Raw genomic sequence first — 24,546 nt, forward strand, 5'->3', positions numbered from 1 at the left:
GTGTGTGTGTATGTGTGTGTGTGCTACAGTACTAACCGTGGTGTATTTCCCCAGCTGGCAGAGCGATGGGAAGGTCTCCTGATGAGCCTTGCGTATCTTCTCTATGATGGCCTCTTGTTCTGCACTCAGCTCATAGTTTTCGGTCAGCTCTGGCTTGGGACTCTCCTTCTTCTTCTTATTGCGGTCGTTCCGGACAGCTGGGAGAGGGGAAAAGGAAGGAATGGGAAAAGGTAAATGAAAAAAGGGCAACAATAAACAGTTAATTGTAGCCTAAAATGTATCCTGCACATTTTGGACATATCAACCATTCAGCATAGTGTTAGCTTTAGGCTGTATTCGCGAGCCACTGATATTCAGAACAGCTGAGATGTTAGATGTGAGTTGTCTGGAATGGCATACAGTTGAAGTTGGGAGTTTACATACACCTTAGCCAAATACATTTAAACTCAGTTTTTGCCCATTCCTGACATTTAATCCTCGTAAAAATTAACCGCCTTAGGTCAATTAGGATCACCACTTTATTTTAAGAAATGTCAGAATAATAGCAGAGAGAATGATTCATTTAAGCTTTTATTTCTTTCATCACACTCCCAGTGGGTCAGACGTTTAAATACACACAATTAGCATTAGGTAGCATTGCCTTTAAATTGTTTAACTTGGGTCAAATGGTTCGGGTAGCCTTCTACAAGCTTCCCACAATAAGTTGGGTGAATTTTGGCCCATTCCTCCTGACAGAGCTGGAGTAATTGAGTCAGGTTTGTAGGCCACCTTACTCGCACACTCTTTATCAGTTCTGCCCACAAAGTTTCTATAGGTTTGAGGTCAGGGCTTTGTGAATGGACACTCCAATACCTTGACTTTGTTGTCCTTAAGACATTTTGCCACAACTTTGGAAGTATGCTTGTTGTCATTTGCGACCAACATTTAACTTCCTGACTGATGTCTTGAGAAGTTGCTTCAATATAGCCACATAATTTTCCCCCCTCATGATGCCATCTATTTTGTGAAGTGCACCAGTCCCTCCTGCAGCAAAGCACCCCCACAACATGATTCTGCCACCCCCGTGATTCACAGTTGGGATGGTGTTGTTCGGCTTGCAAGCCTCTCCCTTTTTCCTCCAAACATAATGATGGTCATTATGGCCAAACAGTTCTATTCTTGTTTCATCAGCCACTGAGTTTGAAGGTAGGCATTGAAATACATCCACATGTACACCTCCAATTGACTCAAATTATGTCAATTAGCCTATCAGAAGCTTCTAGAGCCATGACATACTTTTCTGGAATTTTCCAAGCTGTTTAAAGGCACAGTCAATTTAGTGTATGTAATCTTCTGACCCACTGGAATTGTGATACAGTGAATTATAAGTGAAATAATCTGTCTGTAAACAATTGTTGGAAAAATGACTTGTGTCATGCACAAAGTAGATGTCCTAACCGACTTGCCAAAACTATAGTTTGTTAACAAGACATTTGTGGAGTGGTTGAAAAATGAGTTTTAATGACACCAACCTAAGTGTATGTAAACTTCCGACGGTATACAGAACCACTTATGACAAGGAGACTGAGTCCATGCAGTAACTATCTTTTACCATGACGACTGTGTAGGTACGCTCACAATATCTACAGTATCTTCTGCACCACCAGCCACAGAACACAAATGGTTAAACGCTCTGTCACTCAGTATTTCTCTGTCAGCTTAGTGTCATCACTGGACAATATTAAAGAAGGAGAAACCATCAGTGTATAATTTGGCCAAGAGTTATCTCAACACGATGACCGAGGCACACCATCTGACCACCATTGCCTCGTCTCAGAGTAACTTGACAACCCTGGGTGCAGTTCCATGTGATGCCGTGTTTATGTGTGGCGGCCGTGGGGATTACTCAAACGTGTTTGTGCGTGTATGTGCGTGCATACTGAAAAAATTAGTTTGAGGTGTTCTTTTTCCTTCGTTATCTTCTCTCGTTTAATGAAAGAGCACGACAGAAACAGCAACATCAAGGCCACCTCTCTAACCACTGAACCATGTACACGGCGAGATAGAGAGACAGGAACACAGAGAAAGAGAGACAGAGAGAGAAAGAGAGAGACCACAGGAGGTTGGTGGCACTTTAATTGGGAAGAACATGCTCGTGGTAACGGAATCAGGTGAGCCTGCACCACTCTCATCCAGAGCCCTCTGTTGTACACCTGTTTGTGCGTGTTTACTTTCCTGAGTTTTCTCCGCATTCCCAGCATAAGGCGCTCGTCGGTTCAGGCGCAGCTGGGAATTTTAGCGACAGAGCATCCGCCCATAGGTTAGGGATCCCCATTGTTCCAGTGGTTAGGCCGTTCCCAGTTCACGCTCTGGACAGTCGACATTAGGATCCGGTTAGGGTGGCTACCATTCCCCTGGGCATAACCAGGGGGGTCACGAGGAGAGAATCAGTCTCTTCCTCATTGACTCTCCTGCGTTTCCCGTGGTACTAGGCCTTCCCTGGTTAGCTCGTCATGACTCCACCATTTCATGGCAATGGAGGGCTCTCACAGGGTGGTCGTGAGAGTGCTCGGGGAGGTGTTTAGGGGTTTCCGTTGGTGCTACTACGGTGGAAAGTCCAGACCAGGTCTCCACCATATGCATTCTCCCCGAATATGCCGATTTGGCTCTCTCAATTACCACCCCATCGACGTGGCGATTGTGCGATAGATCTCCTAGTAGACGGCGCACTTCCCAGGAGTCACGTGTATCCTCCGTCACAGGCCAAGACGGCGTCAGGGGTATTTTCGGTCCTCTACTTCACCCGCCTCCTCGAGTTTCTTTTTTGTGAAGAAGAAGGAGGGAGGTCTGAGCCCATGGATTGACTACCGAGGTCTAAATCAGATCACTGTGCGGTACAGTTACCCGCTACCTCTTAACGGCACTGCGATCGAGTCAATGCATGGGACGCGCTTCTTCACCAAACTAGATCTCAGGAGCGCTTACAACCTGGTGCGTATCTGGGAGGGAGAAGAGTGGAAGACAGCGTTCAGTACGACCTCAGGGCATTATGAGTACATCGTCATGCCGTACTGGTTGATGAATGCTCCATCAGTCTTCCAAGCCTTTGTAGACGAGATTTTCTGGGACCTACACGGGCAGGGTGTAGTGGTGTATATTGATGACATTCTGATATACTCCGCTACACGCGCCGAGCATGTGTCCCTGGTGCGCAGGGTGCTTGGTCGCCTGTTGGATCATGACCTGTACGTCAAGGCTGAGAAATGCCTGTTCTTCCAACAGTCTGTCTCCTCCCTAGGGTATTGCATTTCCACCTCGGGGGTGGAGATGGAGAGTGACCGCATTTCAGCCATTTTGAGATACGAAGACGCTATTATAAATTAAATGAAACTGTTCCACAAAAATGTGCAGATGAAACCCATAACTGGCACGCAGATCGGTAGAAATTGTAAGATAAATTGGCATTCCACATGAGAAAGTTTGCAGACTCCTCATGTAGCCTATCACCGGCAACTTCAGGATAGTAATGGCAGAATCTGAGAAAGTCAGTAGGAGCGGGAGGAGGATGGTCAGGACAAGTTTTCCCTTATGGTTATCTTGATCTCTGGCTGCCTCTTGAGTAATTTGTGTCTTATTTCATCAAACAGTGAGCTTAAACATCAGAAAAGAACAAACAGACAACTTTTTGTCGGCCCCGAATGAAACCAGAGTGAACACCGGCACCCGCTTGGTGTCCTGGAAAACCCCTAGTTCGTGACGGAGCTCTGGGATTGGAGGAGGCGTTGGTGTTGATGTCTGACACAGCAGGAGGTTCTGAAGTTCTGAGAATCCTCAAACACACCAGCCAGCTACAGGAGATAAGTATTTACTCAATACAGGGCCTTGATCATTAGGGCATGCAACAGAAAACATTTTGTAATGGGAAATGAAAATCTGTGTTTCATATTGAACCAAATCAAATCAAATCAAATCAAATTTTATTTGTCACATACACATGGTTAGCAGATGTTAATGCGAGTGTAGCGAAATGCTTGTGCTTCTAGTTCCGACAATGCAGTGATAACCAACAAGTAATCTAACTAACAATTCCAAAACTACTGTCTTATACACAGTGTAAGGGGATAAGGAACATGTACATAAGGATATATGAATGAGTGATGGTACAGAGCAGCATACAGTAGATGGTATCGAGTACAGTATATACATATGAGATGAGTGTGTAGACAAAGTAAACAAAGTGGCATAGTTAAAGTGGCTAGTGATACATGTGTTACATAAGGATGCAGTCGATGTTGTAGAGTACAGTATATACATATGCATATGAGATGAATAATGTAGGGTAAGTAACATTATATAAGGTAGCATTGTTTAAAGTGGCTAGTGATATATTTACATCATTTCCCATCAATTCCCATTATTAAAATGGCTGGAGTTGGGTCAGTGTCAATGACAGTGTGTTGGCAGCAGCCACTCAATGTTAGTGGTGGCTATTTAACAGTCTGATGGCCTTGAGATAGAAGCTGTTTTTCAGTCTCTCGGTCCCAGCTTTGATGCACCTGTACTGACCTCGCCTTCTGGATGATAGCGGGGTGAACAGGCAGTGGTTCGGGTGGTTGATGTCCTTGATGATCTTTATGGCCTTCCTGTAACAACGGGTGGTGTAGGTGTCCTGGAGGGCAGGTAGTTTGCCCCGGTGATGCGTTGTGCAGTCCTCACTACCCTCTGGAGAGCCTTACGGTTGAGGGCGGAGCAGTTGCCGTACCAGGCGGTGATACAGCCCGCCAGGATGCTCTCGATTGTGCATCTGTAGAAGTTTGTGAGTGCTTTTGGTGACAAGCCGAATTTCTTCAGCCTCCTGAGGTTGAATAGGCGCTGCTGCGCCTTCTTCACGACGCTGTCAGTGTGAGTGGACCAATTCAGTTTGTCTGTGATGTGTATGCCGAGGAACTTAAAACTAGCTACCCTCTCCACTACTGTTCCATCGATGTGGATAGGGGGTGTTCCCTCTGCTGTTTCCTGAAGTCCACAATCATCTCCTTAGTTTTGTTGACGTTGAGTGTGAGGTTATTTTCCTGACACCACACTCCAAGGGCCCCCTCACCTCCTCCCTGTAGGCCGTCTCGTCGTTGTTGGTAATCAAGCCTACCACTGTTGTGTCGTCCGCAAACTTGATGATTGAGTTGGAGGCGTGCGTGGCCACGCAGTCGTGGGTGAACAGGGAGTACAGGAGAGGGCTCAGAACGCACCCTTGTGGGGCCACCGTGTTGAGGATCAGCGGGGAGGAGATGTTGTTGCCTACCCTCACCACCTGGGGGCGGCCCGTCAGGAAGTCCAGTACCCAGTTGCACAGGGCGGGGTCGAGACCCAGGGTCTCGAGCTTGATGACGAGCTTGGAGGGTACTATGGTGTTGAATGCCGAGCTGTAGTCGATGAACAGCATTCTCACATAGGTCTTCCTCTTGTCCAGGTGGGTTAGGGCAGTGTGCAGTGTGGTTGAGATTGCATCGTCTGTGGACCTATTTGGGCGGTAAGCAAATTGGAGTGGGTCTAGGGTGTCAGGTAGGGTGGAGGTGATATGGTCCTTGACTAGTCTCTCAAAGCACTTCATGATGACGGAAGTGAGTGCTACGGGGCGGTAGTCGTTTAGCTCAGTTACCTTAGCTTTCTTGGGAACAGGAACAATGGTGGCCCTCTTGAAGCATGTGGGAACAGCAGACTGGTATAGGGATTGATTGAATATGTCCGTAAACACACCGGCCAGCTGGTCTGCGCATGCTCGGAGGGCGCGGCTGGGGATGCCGTCTGGGCCTGCAGCCTTGCGAGGGTTAACACGTTTAAATGTCTTACTCACCTCGGCTGCAGTGAAGGAGAGACTGCATGTTTCCGTTGCAGGCCGTGTCAGTGGCACTGTATTGTCCTCAAAGCGGGCAAAAAGTTATTTAGTCTGCCTGGGAGCAAGACATCCTGGTCCGTGACTGGGCTGGATTTCATCTTGTAGTCCGTGATTGACTGTAGACCCTGCCACATGCCTCTTGTGTCTGAGCCATTGAATTGAGATTCCACTTTGTCTCTGTACTGACGCTTAGCTTGTTTGATAGCCTTACGGAGGGAATAGCTGCACTGTTTGTATTCAGTCATGTTGCCAGACACCTTGCCCTGATTAAAAGCAGTGGTTCGCGCTTTCAGTTTCACGCGAATGCTGCCATCAATCCACGGTTTCTGGTTAGGGAATGTTTTTATCGTTGCTATGGGAACGACATCTTCGACGCACGTTCTAATGAACTCGCACACCGAATCAGCGTATTCGTCAATATTCCCATCTGACGCAATACGAAACATGTCCCAGTCCACGTGATGGAAGCAGTCTTGGAGTGTGGAATCAGCTTGGTCTGACCAGCGTTGGACAGACCTCAGCGTGGGAGCCTCTTGTTTTAATTTCTGTCTGTAGGCAGGGATCAGCAAAATGGAGTCGTGGTCAGCTTTTCCGAAAGGGGGGCGGGGCAGGGCCTTATATGCGTCGCGGAAGTTAGAGTAACAATGATCCAAGGTTTTTCCACCCCTGGTTGCGCAATCGATATGCTGATAAAATTTAGGGAGTCTTGTTTTCAGATTGGCTTTGTTAAAATCCCCAGCTACAATGAATGCAGCCTCCGGATAAATGTTTTCCAGTTTGCAAAGAGTTAAATAAAGTTCGTTCAGAGCCATCGATGTGTCTGCTTGGGGGGGATATATACGGCTGTGATTATAATCGAAGAGAATTCTCTTGGAAGATAATGCGGTCTACATTTGATTGTGAGGAATTCTAAATCAGGTGAACAGAAGGATTTGAGTTCCTGTATGTTTCCTTCATCACACCATGTCCCGTTAGTCATGAGGCATACGCCCCCTCCACTCTTCTTACCAGATAGATGTTTGTTTCTGTCGGCGCGATGCGTGGAGAAACCCGTTGGCTGTACCGCCCTGGATAGCGTTTTCCCAGTAAGCCATGTCTCCGTAAAGCAGAGAACGTTGCAGTCTCTGATGTCCCTCTGGAATGCCACCCTTGCTCGGATTTCATCAACCTTGTTGTCGAGAGACTGGACATTGGCAAGAAGAATACTGGGAAGTGGTGCGCGATGTGCCCTTTTTCGGAGTCTGACCAGAACACCGCCGCGTTTCCCTCTTTTTCGGAGTCGTTTCCTTGGGTCGCTGCATGCGATCCATTCCGTTGTCCTGTTTGTAAGGCAGAACACAGGATCCGCGTCGCGGAAAACATTCTTGGTCGTACTGATGGTGAGTTGACGCTGATCTTATATTCAGTAGTTCTTCTCGACTGTATGTAATGAAACCTAAGATGACCTGGGGTACTAATGTAAGAAATAACACGTAAAAAAACAAAAAACTGCATAGTTTCCTAGGAACGCGAAGCGAGGCGGCCATCTCAGTCGGCGCCGGAAGTAACAGATGGTAGTCTCTCCCTGTTTAAATCTGTTTTCTTCCATTTGGTGCCTAATGAACACAACCCAGAGTGTTGATTCATCATCCATCCCTACATCATAGCACCCTGATCAGCGGCAGATGCTCCCAACCAATCAGGACGAGATCCTGGAGGAGGAACAGAACTGCATTATGGGGGACCCACCGTCGCTGTCTGCCGTACCCCAAGGGACCTCCTATTAGTCTGAGTTGGTTGACTACCACAAATTAAAGCAGGCACATCCTCCCTCCCTCTGTCTGCTCTGCTTTACAATACAAAGCCCTTTCATAATCGCATAAAAAAAGATTTGAGATAGAGAGAAATATATATTTCTATGAGGTGTTTTGTAAGCGCTGGGCTGGCCTAGATACAGTGCCTTGCGAAAGTATTTGGTATCTCGGACCTGCCTGGTGTGTTCCTTGTTCTTCATGATGCTCTCTGCGCTTTTAACGGACCTCTAAGACTATCACAGTGCAGGTACTGCATACTGTACAGCATGCAGGGTACAATAGGGTCTATTTAAGGTAATTAGACAATTTCGTTTCGGGGTGTCACTAACCCACTGTGTGTGTGTAGGAGTATGTCGCACGTCACTACTTCACAGGAGAGGCATTTGAACGTAAAAAATCATCTAAATGCGTTTTTTGGCAGAAATGCCTTCTGGAACGTGAACTTTCATGTGCCTTAATAACAAACTTGTATTCCATCTGTAAACACAAATATTTATTTTTAATTACGAGCCTAGTTGGTTTAGCCACAGAAAATGTCAGCAACCTTCCTGCTAGCCATGATTGGCTGAGCTCATGAGTGGGCAGGACATGACGCCAGATGAGTTCGGATTGGACTGCATGTAGCACGCTTCTGTCTATTTGAGCTGGTCAGTATGTGTAGATAATCCAGTCTAACGCTGCTTTTGTTTATATGTTGTGTAGTAGAACTGCATAAGTGTTGCTCTCCAGTTTCTGGAGGACCGAGTTTTGAAATCAGTGGAATTAAAGTATGATGGCTAACGAGATAGAGAAAACACCTGTCTCTGGATTACATCTTCAAACTAAGGGCAATCATGGCATCTGGAACAGAGGGAGAAGAGTCCATCCATGTATAGTGGATTTTTGTTTCAAGTTAAAGTGTACTGTTAGCTAGGTAGCTAATGTTAGATGGCTGGCTCGCTAGCTAACGTTACATGTATGCTCTGTGTAGTAATATTATTCATATCTCAGAGCCATTCGCTATGCTAGCTATAGCCTAATGTTAGCTAGCTAACATTGAACCTGGTTGGTTAGCTACTTGCAGATGAATGCAGGGTAGTAATGTCATGAGTTGTGATTATGGTTCATTGTTTAGCTAGCTAGCTACAAGTCTTGATGTAGCTGGTAAATTCGCTCTGGCTATCTACTCCAATTTCAGAGCACTCTCATCTGAGTGTGCCAGAGCGAAGAATAACGGACACATTTACGAACGCTCAACATCCGTTGAATATGTCCGGTGTCCGTAAACGTTGGCAAAAAAACACAATTAAATTGTTGCCAGCAGCACAGTTGCAGTCACCAATGCTCTGGATAACATAAAACAGCCTAACCAGCTCTGCTAGGGCGAGACAAATGGTCAGATTGAGCTGTGCACTCATTTGTGTCGAGAAGTAGCTAGCAAGCTAGCCAACGTTAGCCAGTTAGCTTGGGTGCTTGACTGCTGTTGTTATGACAGAACGCTTGGATGTGTTGCCCTATTTGTGACATCAGGTGTAAGTAACGAATCCTAAAATATATACACACTTAACTTAATCAGCTGCTAAGGTCATTAAAACACAACACACACACATAATGTTAATTTCACTAATGAATAGAGAGAGACAATTGGAGAGGCAGGATCACAGTACATCAACTTTGACCCCCATAGACACTGACAGCTCTATAGAATAATATATGGCTTACACCTGTGTATACCCTTCAGTACACTACTGGCCCTTCGTGTTTTACAAAAAGTGACCTCTCCTACATGAATGTGCTGGTATTACGGTTGCTGTCCTTTCAGAATCACAAACATGTCACACACTGAAGTCCTATAGGTTCGCCACTGCGCAAACATGTCTATAATAGATAAGACTGTTAAGATATGAACATTTCAAGAAAGGAATGCATATATTTTGGCCTGGCAAAGTGGTCTCAACTCGTCTCGGGAAGAAATTAAGAGTTCTCACTGTCCAAAACAGAGTCAAGAATGAGTACAAATGTATTCGACACCTACACAAGACCCTCGATATGTGGTCTCGAGACATGTCTCGAGTACTACAACACTGGTACCACTGCTGGCCAGATACAATACCACTGCTGGCCAGATACAGTACCACTGCTGGCCAGATACAATACCACTGCTGGCCAGATACAATACCACTGCTGGCCAGATACAATACCACTGCTGGCCAGATACAATACCACTGCTGGCCAGATACAATACCACTGCTGGCCAGATACAATACCACTGCTGGCCAGATACAATACCACTGCTGGCCAGATACAATACCACTGCTGGCCAGATACAATACCACTGCTGGCCAGATACAATACCACTGCTGGCCAGATACAATACTGCTGGCCACAATGCTGGCCAGATACAATGCCACTGCTGGCCAGATACAATACCACTGCTGGCCAGACTACAATACCACTGCTGGCCAGATAGATACAATACCACTGCTGGCCAGATACAATACCACTGCTGGCCACCACTGCTGGCCAGATACAATACCACTGCTGGCCAGATACAATACCACTACTGGCCAGATACAATACCACTGCTGGCCAGATACAATACCACTGCTGGCCAGATACAATACCACTGCTGGACAGACACAATAGCACTGCTGGACAGATACAATACCACTGCTGGCCAGATACAATACCACTGCTGGCCAGATACAATACCACTGCTGGCCAGATACAATACCACTGCTGGCCAGATACAGTACCGCTGCTGGATGGATACAGTACCACTGATGGCCGTTACAGTACCACTGCTGGCTGGAAACAGTACCAATGCTGGGCAGATACAGTACCACTATTGGGCAGATACAGTACCAATGCTGGCCGTATACAATACCACTGTGTTACCACTGGTAGCTCAACTGGTTTAACTATTGTATCATCCACCCTGCTGCAAGGTCATAACATCACCTTACAAGTGTCTCCCAACTGGCACACACACACGCACCCACATGCAAACACACACACCACCATTAAGTGTAACTCTCTCTGCTGGCGTGGGTAGAGTTATGTGTCGTTCATCGCTCCCCACCTGGTGGGTGTTAAAGCCTGCCTTGGTATTATGGGATGTGGCAACTGGTCGCCATGAAGAAATATGCCGTTTATTTACTGGTGCATCTGTTAGTTTGCCGTGGCGCTGGGTGGATGGTCCACACAGATGGTCCAACCCGCAGCCCTCTTTACGAAACGTTAACGCAGTGTGCATGTGTGTGTTATCCCAGGCATCCACCAGCCCAGAAAGCTGCCTGTCTGTCGACTACTTCAGCAGCCAGAGAGAAAGATAGAGAGGGAGGGAGGACAGGAGGGAAGGAGAGGGAAGGCGAGAGGAAGGGAGAGGGGGAGGGACGACAGGGGGAAGGGAGAGGGAGGGTGAACAGGACGTAGCTCATTGACCAGATGAGGATTAGCTGAGTGTCCTGGAGAGCAGTGGTCCTATAAAGCGTGGTAGCATGCCTTGAAGTGAGAGTGTGAGAGAGTGGCGAGGCGCGGCAAAGTGTCTTTATTTAACAGCCTCTTCACACGGCGGCCAAGATCACTTCAGCTGAAAACTGCACAGTAGTGCACACTCCACCCTAGAATACCACAGTAGTGAACACTCCACCCTAGAATACCACAGTAGTGAACACTCCACCCTAGAATAGGAGTACACAGCCCACCCTAGATTACCACAGTAGTGCACATTCCACCCTAGATTAACACAGTAGTGCACACTCCATCCTAGATTACTACAGTAGTGCACACTCCACCCTAGGTCACTATAGTAGTACACACTAGACCCTAGATTACCACAGTAGTGCACACTCCACCCTAGATTACAATAGAAGTACACACGCCACCCTAGATTACTGTAGTAGTGCACACTCCAGCCTAGATTACCACAGTAGTGCACACTCCACTCTAGTTTACAACAGTAGTGCACACTCCACTCTAGTTTACTACAGTAGTGCACACTCCAGCCTAGATTACTATAGTAGTGCACATTCCACCCTAGATTACTATAGTAGTACACACTAGACCCTAGATTACCACAGTAGTGCACACTCCACCCTAGATTACAATAGAAGTACACACGCCACCCTAGATTACTGTAGTAGTGCACACTCCAGCCTAGATTACCACAGTAGTGCACACTCCACTCTAGTTTACAACAGTAGTGCACACTCCACTCTAGTTTACTACAGTAGTGCACACTCCAGCCTAGATTACTATAGTAGTGCACATTCCACCCTAGATTACTATAGTAGTACACACTAGACCCTAGATTACTGTAGTAGTGCACACTCCAGCCTAGATTACCACAGTAGTGCACACTCCACTCTAGTTTACAACAGTTATGCACACTCCACTCTAGTTTACTACAGTAGTGCACACTCCAGCCTAGATTACCACAGTAGTGCACACTCCACTCTAGTTTACAACAGTAGTGCACACTCCACTCTAGTTTACTACAGTAGTGCACACTCCAGCCTAGATTACTATAGTAGTGCACACTCCAGCCTAGATTACCACAGTAGTACACACTCCACTCTAGTTTACTACAGTAGTGCACACTCCAGCCTAGATTACTATAGTAGTGCACATTCCACCCTAGATTACTATAGTAGTGCACATTCCACCCTAGATTACTATAGTAGTCCACACTCTACCCTAGATTACTATAGTAGTGCACACTCCAGCCTAGATTTACCACAGTAGTGCACTCTACCCTAGATTACTATAGTAGTGCACACTCCAGCCTAGATTTACCACAGTAGTGCACTCTACCCTAGATTACTATAGTAGTGCACACTCCAGCCTAGATTTACCACAGTAGTGCACTCTACCCTAGATCACTATAGTAGTGCACACTCCAGCCTAGATTTACCACAGTAGTGCACTCTACCCTAGATTACTATAGTAGTGCACACTCCAGCCTAGATTTACCACAGTAGTGCACTCTACCATAGATTACTATAGTAGTGCACACTCCAGCCTAGATTTACCACAGTAGTGCACTCTACCCTAGATTACTATAGTAGTGCACACTCCAGCCTAGATTTACCACAGTAGTGCACTCTACCCTACATTACTATAGTAGTGCACACTCCAGCCTAGATTTACCACAGTTATGCACTCTACCCTAGATTACTATAGTAGTGCACACTCCAGCCTAGATTTACCACAGTTATGCACTCTACCCTAGATTACTATAGTAGTGCACACTCCAGCCTAGATTTACCACAGTTATGCACTCTACCCTAGATTACTATAGTAGTGCACACTCCAGCCTAGATTTACCACAGTTATGCACTCTACCCTAGATTACTATAGTAGTGCACACTCCAGCCTAGATTTACCACAGTTATGCACTCTACCCTAGATTACTATAGTAGTGCACACTCCAGCCTAGATTTACCACAGTTATGCACTCTACCCTAGATTACTATAGTAGTGCACACTCCAGCCTAGATTTACCACAGTAGTGCACTCTACCCTACATTACTATAGTAGTGCACACTCCAGCCTAGATTTACCACAGTTATGCACTCTACCCTAGATTACTATAGTAGTGCACACTCCAGCCTAGATTTACCACAGTTATGCACTCTACCCTAGATTACTATAGTAGTGCACACTCCAGCCTAGATTTACCACAGTTATGCACTCTACCCTAGATTACTATAGTAGTGCACACTCCAGCCTAGATTTACCACAGTTATGCACTCTACCCTAGATTACTATAGTAGTGCACACTCCAGCCTAGATGTACCACAGTTATGCACTCTACCCTAGATTACTATAGTAGTGCACACTCCAGCCTAGATTTACCACAGTTATGCACTCTACCCTAGATTACTATAGTAGTGCACACTCCAGCCTAGATTTACCACAGTTATGCACTCTACCCTAGATTACTATAGTAGTGCACACCCCAGCCTAGATTACCACAGTAGTGCACACTCCACTCTAGTTTACAACAGTTATGCACACTCCACTCTAGTTTACTACAGTAGTGCACACTCCAGCCTAGATTACCACAGTAGTGCACACTCCAGCCTAGATTACCACAGTAGTGCACACTCCACTCTAGTTTACAACAGTAGTGCACACTCCACTCTAGTTTACTACAGTAGTGCACACTCCAGCCTAGATTACTATAGTAGTGCACACTCCAGCCTAGATTACCACAGTAGTGCACACTCCACTCTAGTTTACTACAGTAGTGCACACTCCAGCCTAGATTACTATAGTAGTGCACACTCCAGCCTAGATTACCACAGTAGTGCACACTCCACTCTAGTTTACAACAGTAGTGCACACTCCACTCTAGTTTACTACAGTAGTGCACACTCCAGCCTAGATTAATATAGTAGTGCACACTCCAGCCTAGATTACCACAGTAGTGCACACTCCACTCTAATTTACTACAGTAGTGCACACTCCAGCCTAGATTACTATAGTAGTGCACATTCCACCCTAGATTACTATAGTAGTGCACATTCCACCCTAGATTACTATAGTAGTCCACACTCTACCCTAGATTACTATAGTAGTGCACACTCCAGCCTAGATTTACCACAGTAGTGCACTCTACCCTAGATTACTATAGTAGTCCACACTCCAGCCTAGATTTACCACAGTAGTGCACTCTACCCTAGATTACTATAGTAGTGCACACTCCAGCCTAGATTTACCACAGTAGTGCACTCTACCCTAGATTACTATAGTAGTGCACACTCCAGCCTAGATTTACCACAGTAGTGCACTCTACCCTAGATTACTATAGTAGTGCACACTCCAGCCTAGATTTACCACAGTAGTGCACTCTACCCTAGATTACTATAGTAGTGCACACTCCAGCCTAGATTTACCTCAGTAGTGCACTCTACCCTAGATTACTATAGTAGTGCACACTCCAGCCTAGATTTACCACAGTAGTGCACTCTACCCTAGATTACTATAGTAGTGCACACTCCAGCCTAGATTTACCACAGTAGTGCACTCTACCATAGATTACTATAGTAGTGCACACTCCAGCCTAGATTTACCACAGTAGTGCAATCTACCCTAGATTACTATAGTAGTGCACACTCCAGCCTAGATTTACCACAGTAGTGCACTCTACCCTAGATTACTATAGTAGTGCACACTCCAGCCTAGATTTACCACAGTTATGCACTCTACCCTAGATTACTATAGTAGTGCACACTCCAGCCTAGATTTACCACAGTTATGCACTCTACCCTAGATTACTATAGTAGTGCAAACTCCAGCCTAGATTTACCACAGTTATGCACTCTACCCTAGATTACTATAGTAGTGCACACTCCAGCCTAGATTTACCACAGTAGTGCACTCTACCCTAGATTACTATAGTAGTGCACACTCCAGCCTAGATTTACCACAGTTATGCACTCTACCCTAGATTACTATAGTAGTGCACACTCCAGCCTAGATTTACCACAGTTATGCACTCTACCCTAGATTACTATAGTAGTGCACACTCCAGCCTAGATTTACCACAGTTATGCACTCTACCCTAGATTACTATAGTAGTGCACACTCCAGCCTAGATTTACCACAGTTATGCACTCTACCCTAGATTACTATAGTAGTGCACACCCCAGCCTAGATTACCACAGTAGTGCACACTCCACTCTAGTTTACAACAGTTATGCACACTCCACTCTAGTTTACTACAGTAGTGCACACTCCAGCCTAGATTACCACAGTAGTGCACACTCCAGCCTAGATTACCACAGTAGTGCACACTCCACTCTAGTTTACAACAGTAGTGCACACTCCACTCTAGTTTACTACAGTAGTGCACACTCCAGCCTAGATTACTATAGTAGTGCACACTCCAGCCTAGATTACCACAGTAGTGCACACTCCACTCTAGTTTACTACAGTAGTGCACACTCCAGCCTAGATTACTATAGTAGTGCACACTCCAGCCTAGATTACCACAGTAGTGCACACTCCACTCTAGTTTACAACAGTAGTGCACACTCCACTCTAGTTTACTACAGTAGTGCACACTCCAGCCTAGATTAATATAGTAGTGCACACTCCAGCCTAGATTACCACAGTAGTGCACACTCCACTCTAATTTACTACAGTAGTGCACACTCCAGCCTAGATTACTATAGTAGTGCACATTCCACCCTAGATTACTATAGTAGTGCACATTCCACCCTAGATTACTATAGTAGTCCACACTCTACCCTAGATTACTATAGTAGTGCACACTCCAGCCTAGATTTACCACAGTAGTGCACTCTACCCTAGATTACTATAGTAGTCCACACTCCAGCCTAGATTTACCACAGTAGTGCACTCTACCCTAGATTACTATAGTAGTGCACACTCCAGCCTAGATTTACCACAGTAGTGCACTCTACCCTAGATTACTATAGTAGTGCACACTCCAGCCTAGATTTACCACAGTAGTGCACTCTACCCTAGATTACTATAGTAGTGCACACTCCAGCCTAGATTTACCACAGTAGTGCACTCTACCCTAGATTACTATAGTAGTGCACACTCCAGCCTAGATTTACCTCAGTAGTGCACTCTACCCTAGATTACTATAGTAGTGCACACTCCAGCCTAGATTTACCACAGTAGTGCACTCTACCCTAGATTACTATAGTAGTGCACACTCCAGCCTAGATTTACCACAGTAGTGCACTCTACCATAGATTACTATAGTAGTGCACACTCCAGCCTAGATTTACCACAGTAGTGCAATCTACCCTAGATTACTATAGTAGTGCACACTCCAGCCTAGATTTACCACAGTAGTGCACTCTACCCTAGATTACTATAGTAGTGCACACTCCAGCCTAGATTTACCACAGTTATGCACTCTACCCTAGATTACTATAGTAGTGCACACTCCAGCCTAGATTTACCACAGTTATGCACTCTACCCTAGATTACTATAGTAGTGCACACTCCAGCCTAGATTTACCACAGTTATGCACTCTACCCTAGATTACTATAGTAGTGCACACTCCAGCCTAGATTTACCACAGTAGTGCACTCTACCCTAGATTACTATAGTAGTGCACACTCCAGCCTAGATTTACCACAGTAGTGCACTCTACCCTAGATTACTATAGTAGTGCACACTCCAGCCTAGATTTACCACAGTAGTGCACTCTACCCTAGATTACTATAGTAGTGCACACTCCAGCCTAGATTTACCACAGTTATGCACTCTACCCTAGATTACTATAGTAGTGCACACTCCAGCCTAGATTTACCACAGTTATGCACTCTACCCTAGATTACTATAGTAGTGCACACTCCAGCCTAGATTTACCACAGTTATGCACTCTACCCTAGATTACTATAGTAGTGCACACTCCAGCCTAGATTTACCACAGTTGTGCACTCTACCCTAGATTACTATAGTAGTGCACACTCCAGCCTAGATTTACCACAGTAGTGCACTCTACCCTAGATTACTATAGTAGTGCACACTCCAGCCTAGATTTACCACAGTAGTGCACTCTACCCTAGATTACTATAGTAGTGCACACTCCAGCCTAGATTTACCACAGTAGTGCACTCTACCCTAGATTACTATAGTAGTGCACACTCCAGCCTAGATTTACCACAGTAGTGCACTCTACCCTAGATTACTATAGTAGTGCACACTCCAGCCTAGATTTACCACAGTAGTGCACTCTACCCTAGATTACTATAGTAGTGCACACTCCAGCCTAGATTTACCACAGTAGTGCACTCTACCCTAGATTACTATAGTAGTGCACACTCCAGCCTAGATTTACCACAGTTATGCACTCTACCCTAGATTACCAAGAGGGTCATACTGCATTGAGTTTATTTTTTATATATATATATATTTATATATATATATATATATATTTTTACCCCCTTTTTCTCTCCAATTGGTAGTGGTCACAGTCTCATCGCTGCAACTCCCGTACCTATTCGGGAGAGGCGAAGGTCGAGAGCCATGCGTCCTCCGAAACACAACCCAACCAAGCCGCACTGCTTCTTGACACAATGCCAATCCATCCAGCCGCACCAATGTGTCGGAGGAAACACCGTACACCTGGCGACCTGGTCAGCAGGAGTCGCTAGTGCGCGATGAGACAAGGACATCCCTGCCGGCCAAACCCTCCCTAGCTCGGACGACGCTGGGCCAATTGTGAGCCGCCCCCATGGGCCTCCCGGTCGCAGCTGGCTGGATCCTGGACTCAAACCCAGAATCTCTGGTGGCATAGCTAGCACTGCGATGCAGTGCTTTAGACCACTGCACCACCCGGGAGGCCCTTACTGCATTTATTTAAACTTTTATTCAGCTTTTATTCAGCCAGGAAAGTAACTGAGAATAAATTCAATGTTACAATAGACCTGGTTATTTACTGCACATTTCATTCGGCATAGTGTACACTTCACCATAGTTTACAAACTCCACTACAACTACTGTCTATGGTGACTTTACCAACATTTACAAAGGCAGCCCAATTCTGATCTTTAACCAAATATTTTCAAAAGAGCTGACCTGATTGGTCAAAAGAAAAATGAGTGAATAAAAAGATCAGAATTGTGCTGTCTGTGTGAACACAGTCTGTGTTTTTACCTAGGCATAAAAGTATAGTGTTCTCATGGTAATCTATTACTAGTTCTAAAAGGTGCCCCTAAGGCCCTGACCCTTTACATAGTATCCGTCCTACAGGGTCAATCAAATACAAAGTGATTCAAGAGGAAAATACTTATCCATAGAATGAGGGAGGGAAGATACATTGTTTCAGTCTTTCATTTGGAGTAAAAAGCAGTAGTAATATCTCCAGTAGAAGGGGGTAATGATGAGATGGACAACGGTCTCCCTCGCTAGATGTATTCCATCCATCCGTCCCTCCTCCTAACTTCATCGGTCCGTAGGTATTAAAAACCCATCTATTTTCCAGGCCTGTTGTCTGATGCATCACTAGGACGTATCTGCTCCTGGTCATTTGCTTGGAGTGCTGGGTAATTGATTGTACTGGGGAAGTTCTCCCCTAGAGCTCGCCTAGCCATGAATGTCCCCCCTCTCTGGGAGACAGTGATATATTACCATCCCCCTCCACACACACCATACAAACACATAACATCCCTCAGTGGAGATAGTGTGTGGTCAGACACCAGTGAAACACAGATGATGTTAAGCAAGCCAGTAAGCAAGCCAGCCAGCTTTCTGAAGTCTCTATGTCAGAAACCAGAGCAGGGGAAATGTGACTGTAGGGGCCTGCAATTACTTCTCCATATCAGCTCCATATCATACTCTCTAACATCACTAACTGGACACATGCAGACATACACACGCATGTACGCACACACACATGCACCCGCACACAAAAACAAACACACACACACTCCTTTGTGCCCAAACTCGGAACATGGAGCTAGTTACCTTTACAGAAAAACCACATGATGTCACGTGGAACTCATGTGAAAACATGTGTTTTTGGAACATTTCACGTGTTCACATGTGAAATTCCGTAAGGGTATCTACAAGGCACAAGCTGAAGCATGGGCCTCCTGAGCCCGGGTCCCTCTGACTGAAGAGAGAATTTCCTCTAAAATACCATGGAAATACCAACAGAAGCAGTACCGTAAAATAAAGTGCTACCAAACCCACAGTACCTAGCTACCTGTACAATGTTTCTTATCACATAACCATCATCATCACTGTCTTCAATAGCACTCGAGTAAACAACACTACATTAGCATCCTAGCGCAGCTAATAGGAAGGACAGGGCACCTGCTTGGGTTAGGTAGCAGCAACAACTGCTCCCCGGGCACTGATCACCTAGATGTCAATTAAGACCGCCACCGCACCTTTCTGATTAAGAGGGCTTCGGTTAAATGCGGAATACACATTTCGGTTGAATAAATTCCGTTGTGCAACTGACTAGGTATTATCCCCTTTTCACTGCAGGAATGGAGTAAGCTAAGGTACACAACCTCATCACAGCAACACATGGAGGAAGGGAATGGTTCCTTTGTTCTCTGCTCAGTGTGGGAGAACAACGTAATTAAATAAAACACTATATACTGTACATTATACAGTATCCCTATGGTAAGGGTGTCAAACTCATTCCATGGAGGTCCAAGTGTCTGCTGGTTTTAGCTTTCTCCTTTCAATTAAGACCAGGTGAAGGGAGTTCCTTACTAACCAGTCAACTTAATTCATCAATCAAGTACAAGGAAGGAGAGAAAACCCACAGCCATTCGGCCCTCCATGGAATGAGTTTGGCACGTGCTCTTTGGGGAGGCCAGACCAGACCAGGAGGAGTGCAGAAGAATAGAGACCATCACGTTCTCTGTGAGTCTGTGGGGGAGAAATAGGAGAGAAAAAAACAAAAGAGGAGAGCAATGTCTTCTTTCCCTCAGGGCTAATGGAGCGTGAAGTGGACGTGAGCCCTCACTGCTGATGCAATCAAAGAGCGGCAATAACCTGTGAAACGTAAACTGTTCTTGTCGCTGACAATGGAATGGAGCAACATGATCGCTACAACACACACACACACACACACACACACACACACACACACACACACACACACACACACACACACACACACACACACACACACACACACACACACACACACACACACACACACACACACACACACACACACACACACACACACACACACACACACACACACACACACACACACACACACACACACACTCCAACGGCTAAATGTACTCAGTTCTTTAGTGGGTTGGTTGATGATGCATGCCGCTCACATCAAGTGGTTGATTTCAAGGACAGTGCAGTTCTCATTTTTCGGACAGAAGAGTTACCTTCACAGCATGATCCACTAGTGGTTATCTTACCTTTATCATGTGCAACGCCTCTCATGTCTTCCTGTCAAACGTAATATTTAATACTTTGATCATTTAATTCAAAAGGAGACAGTGTACTATGTGTGGAACTGTCTTTTGAAACATGCAGTGGAGGATACCCTTCTCAATAGGGGGGAATTGAAATATGCCTTCAGAAAGTATTCATACTCCTTGACTTATTGTTGTGTTACAGCCTGAATTCAAAATGGATTCAGTTGTTTTTTCTCTCAATCATCTACACACAATACCCTATAATTACAAAGTGAAAACATGTTTTTCTAAAGCTTTGCTAACACAGAAATATCACATTTACATACGTATTCACACCTCCGAGTCAATACTTTGTACAAGCACCTTTAGCAGAGATTACAGCTGTCTTTCTCTGTAAGTCTCTAAGAGCTTTCCACACCTGGATTGTGCAACATTTGCCCATTATTATTTTCAAAATTCTTCAAGCTCTGTCAAATTGGTGGTTGATCACAGATTTTCAAGTAGATTTATGACCAAACTGTAACTTAGCCACTCACTGTCTTGTTGTTTTAGGTTATTATCCCGCTGAAAGGTGAATTTGTCTCCCAGTGTCTGGTGGAAAGCAGACTGAACCAGCTTTTCCTCTAGGACTTTTCCTGAGCTTAGCTCCATTTCATTTATTTTTTATCCTGAAAATCTCCCCAGTCCTTAATGATTACAAGCATACAAATGACACTATGCAGCCACCACTATGCTTGAAAATATGGAGAGTGGTACTCAGTAATGTGTTGTATTGGATTTGCCCCAAACAACACCTTGTATTCAGGACAAAACGTTAATTGCTTTGCCCCATTTTTTGCAGTATTACTTTAGTGCCTTGTTACAAACGGGACGCATGTTTTGAAATATTTTTTATTCTGTACAGGCTTCCTTTTCACTCGGTCAACTAGATTAGTATCGTGAAGAAACTACAATGTTGTTGATCCATCCTCAGTATTCTCTTATTACAGCCATTAAACTCTGTAACTGTTTTAAAGTCACCATTGGTGTAACGATCGTCGTTGGAATGAGGTGAGGATGTGGTATGTGTTCATGATGATATTTATTTAAACTCAGAACACTAAACAAAATAACAGAGAAAGAAATGAAACCGAAACAGTTCTGTAAGGTGACAAAACACACTAGACAGAAAATAAACACCCACGAAACACAAGTGGGAAAAGGCTAACTAAGTATGATTCTCAATCAGAGACAACTAACGACACCTGCCTCTGATTGAGAACCATACCAGGCCAAAACGCAAAAACACAACATAGAAAACGGAACATAGACAACCCACCCAACTCACGCCCTGACCATACTAAAACAAAGACAAAACAAAAGAACTAAGGTCAGAACGTGACAATTGGCCTCAAAGTGAAATCCCTGAGCAGTTTCCCTCCTCTCTGGAAACTGAGTCAGGAATAATGCCTGTATCTTTGTAATGACTGAGAACATTGATACACCATCCAAAGTGTAATTAGTAACTTCACTATGCTCAAAGGGATATACAGTTGAAGTTGGAAGTTTACATACACCTTAGCCAAATACATTTAAACTAAGTTTTTCACAATTCCTGACATTTATTCCTAGTAAAAATTCCCTGTCTTATGTCAGTCAGGATCACCACTTTATTTTAAGAATGTGAAATGTCAGAATAATAGTAGAGATAATGATTTATTTCTGCTTTTATTTCTTTCATCACATTCCCAGTGGGTCAGAAGTTTACATACACTCAATTATTATTTAGTAGCATTGCCTTTAAATTGTTTAACTTGGGTCAAACTTTTCGGGTAGCCTTCCACAAGTTTCCCACAATTTGTCTCATTCCTCCTGACAGAGCTGGTGTAGAGCTGGTGTAACTGAGTCAGGTTTGTAGGCCTCCTTGCTCGCACACACATTTTTCAGTTCTGCCCACAAATTTTCTATGGGATTGAGATCAGGGCTTTGTGAAGGCCACTCCAATACCTTGACCTTGTTGTCCTTAAGCCATTTTGCCACAACTTTAGAAGTATGCTTGGGGTCATTGTGCATTTGGAAGACCCATTTGTGACCAAGCTTTAACTTCCTGACTGATGTCTTGAGATGTTGCTTCAATATATCTAAATAATTTTCCTGATGCCATCTATTTTGTGAAGTGCACCAGTCCCTCCTGCAGCAAAGCACCCCCACAACATGATGCAGCCACCCTGTGCTTAACGGTTGGGATGGTGTTCTTCTGCTTGCAAGCCTCCCCATTTTTCCTCCAAACATAACGATGGTCATTATAGCCAAACAGTTCTATTTTTGTTTTATCAGACCAGAGGACATTTCTCCAAAAAGTACAATATTTGACCCCATGAGCAGTTCCAAACCATAGTCTGGCTTTTTTGTGGCGGTTTTGGAGCAGTGGCTTCTTCCTTGCTGAGCGGCCTTTCAGTTATGTCAATATAGGACTTGTTTTACTGTTGATATAGATACTTTTGTACCTGTTTCCTCCAGCATCTTCAAAAGGTCCTTTGCTGTTATTCTGAGATTGATTTTCACTTTTCGCACCAAAGTACGTTCATCTCTAGGAATGCGGACAGAACGCGTCTCCTTCCTGAGTGGTATGACTCTGAGTTTGAAGGTTCCTTCCTGAGTGGTATAAGCACTGAGTTTGAAGGTAGGCCTTGAAATACATCCCCAGATACACCTCCAATTGACTCAAATTATGTCAATTAGCCTTTCAGAAGCTTCTAAAGCCATTACATAATTTTCTGGAATTTTCCAAGCTGTTTAAAGGCACAGTCAACTTTGTGCATGTAAACTTCTGACCCACTGGAATTGTGATACAGTGAATGATAAGTGAAATAATATTTCTGTAAACAATTGTTGGAAAAATGACTTGTGTCATGTCATGCGCAAAGTAGATGTCCTAACAGAACTTGCCAAAACTATAGTTTGTTATCAAGAAATTTGCGGAGTGGTTGAAAAAGGAGTTTTCATGACTCCAACCTAAGTGTATGTAAATTTCCGACTGTATATGTTTTACCAATCTACCAATAGGAGCCCTTCTTTCCGAGACATTGGAAAACCTCCATGGTCTTTGTGGTTGAATCTGTGTTTGAAATTCCCTGCTTGACAGAGGGACCTTACAGATAATTGTATGTGTGGGGTAAAGAGATGAGCTTGTCAATCTAAAATCATGTTAAAGACTATTATTACACACAGAGTGAGTCCATGCAACTTATTATGTGACTTGTTAAGCTGTTTTTTACTCCTGAATTTATTTAGGCTTGCTATAAGAAAGGGGTTGAATACTGAATATTGACTATAGGCAACTTTTGATTTTTAATTAATTTACAAACATTTAGAAAAATATAATTTCACTTTGACATTACGGGGTATTGTGTGTAGCCCAGTGACAAAAAACATCTACATTGAATCAATTTTAAATTTAGGCAGTAACACAACACAATTTGGCAAAAGTCAAGGGGTCTGAATACTTTCTGAACACACTGTATATATTGTAAATTACAATTCAAAAGTCACCTTTCAAAATTAATGACTCACTCAACTCTTTTATGGAAAAAATAGTCATGGTTTCAAGGGTAACTCTGTCGATTATGTGTTTCAAAAGGCCTTCGTGTTTTTTGGGAAGTATGTGCATCGTGTTTATGTGCATCGTGTTTGAGAATTTGACCACCAAAGAAAATCACATTATCATTCACCTGCACTAGTTCCTCTCATCCATCCATCTTTCTCCTGGGAGAGTCCTATCGTCCTTTCTCACCAGCCAGTTCTGTACTTCAGACACAGACAGGCACAGACACTATAGGATCAACCTTCTTGAAGGGTACAGTGTGTGGATGCTGAGGGATTTCTGTCAGAGATCAAGGTAAGATGGAGAAATCAAACAAGTACTACTTTAATTTCAACAGACTTAGGAAAAGTTCTGCTGTTGCTGGAGTGCCAATCATCAGATACAGCATGTTGGATTTTACACACACACACACACACACA

The 24,546-nt window shown here is 44.5% G+C and overlaps 1 protein-coding gene across 1 annotated transcript in view; it reads right to left on the reverse strand.

The window, feature by feature from the left end:
• The window catches only part of LOC124043357 (retinoic acid receptor alpha-A-like), a 124,197-nt gene that overhangs the window by 42,572 nt on the left and 57,079 nt on the right, over positions 1-24,546 (reverse strand). Inside the window, exon 4 of the mRNA XM_046361891.1 lies at positions 37-197. Coding sequence (XP_046217847.1) covers positions 37-197 — 161 coding nt within the window. The remainder of the gene's footprint in view (positions 1-36; positions 198-24,546) is intronic.

The sequence above is a fragment of the Oncorhynchus gorbuscha genome, linkage group LG09 (assembly GCF_021184085.1).
Source record: "Oncorhynchus gorbuscha isolate QuinsamMale2020 ecotype Even-year linkage group LG09, OgorEven_v1.0, whole genome shotgun sequence".
Lineage (NCBI taxonomy): Eukaryota > Metazoa > Chordata > Actinopteri > Salmoniformes > Salmonidae > Oncorhynchus > Oncorhynchus gorbuscha.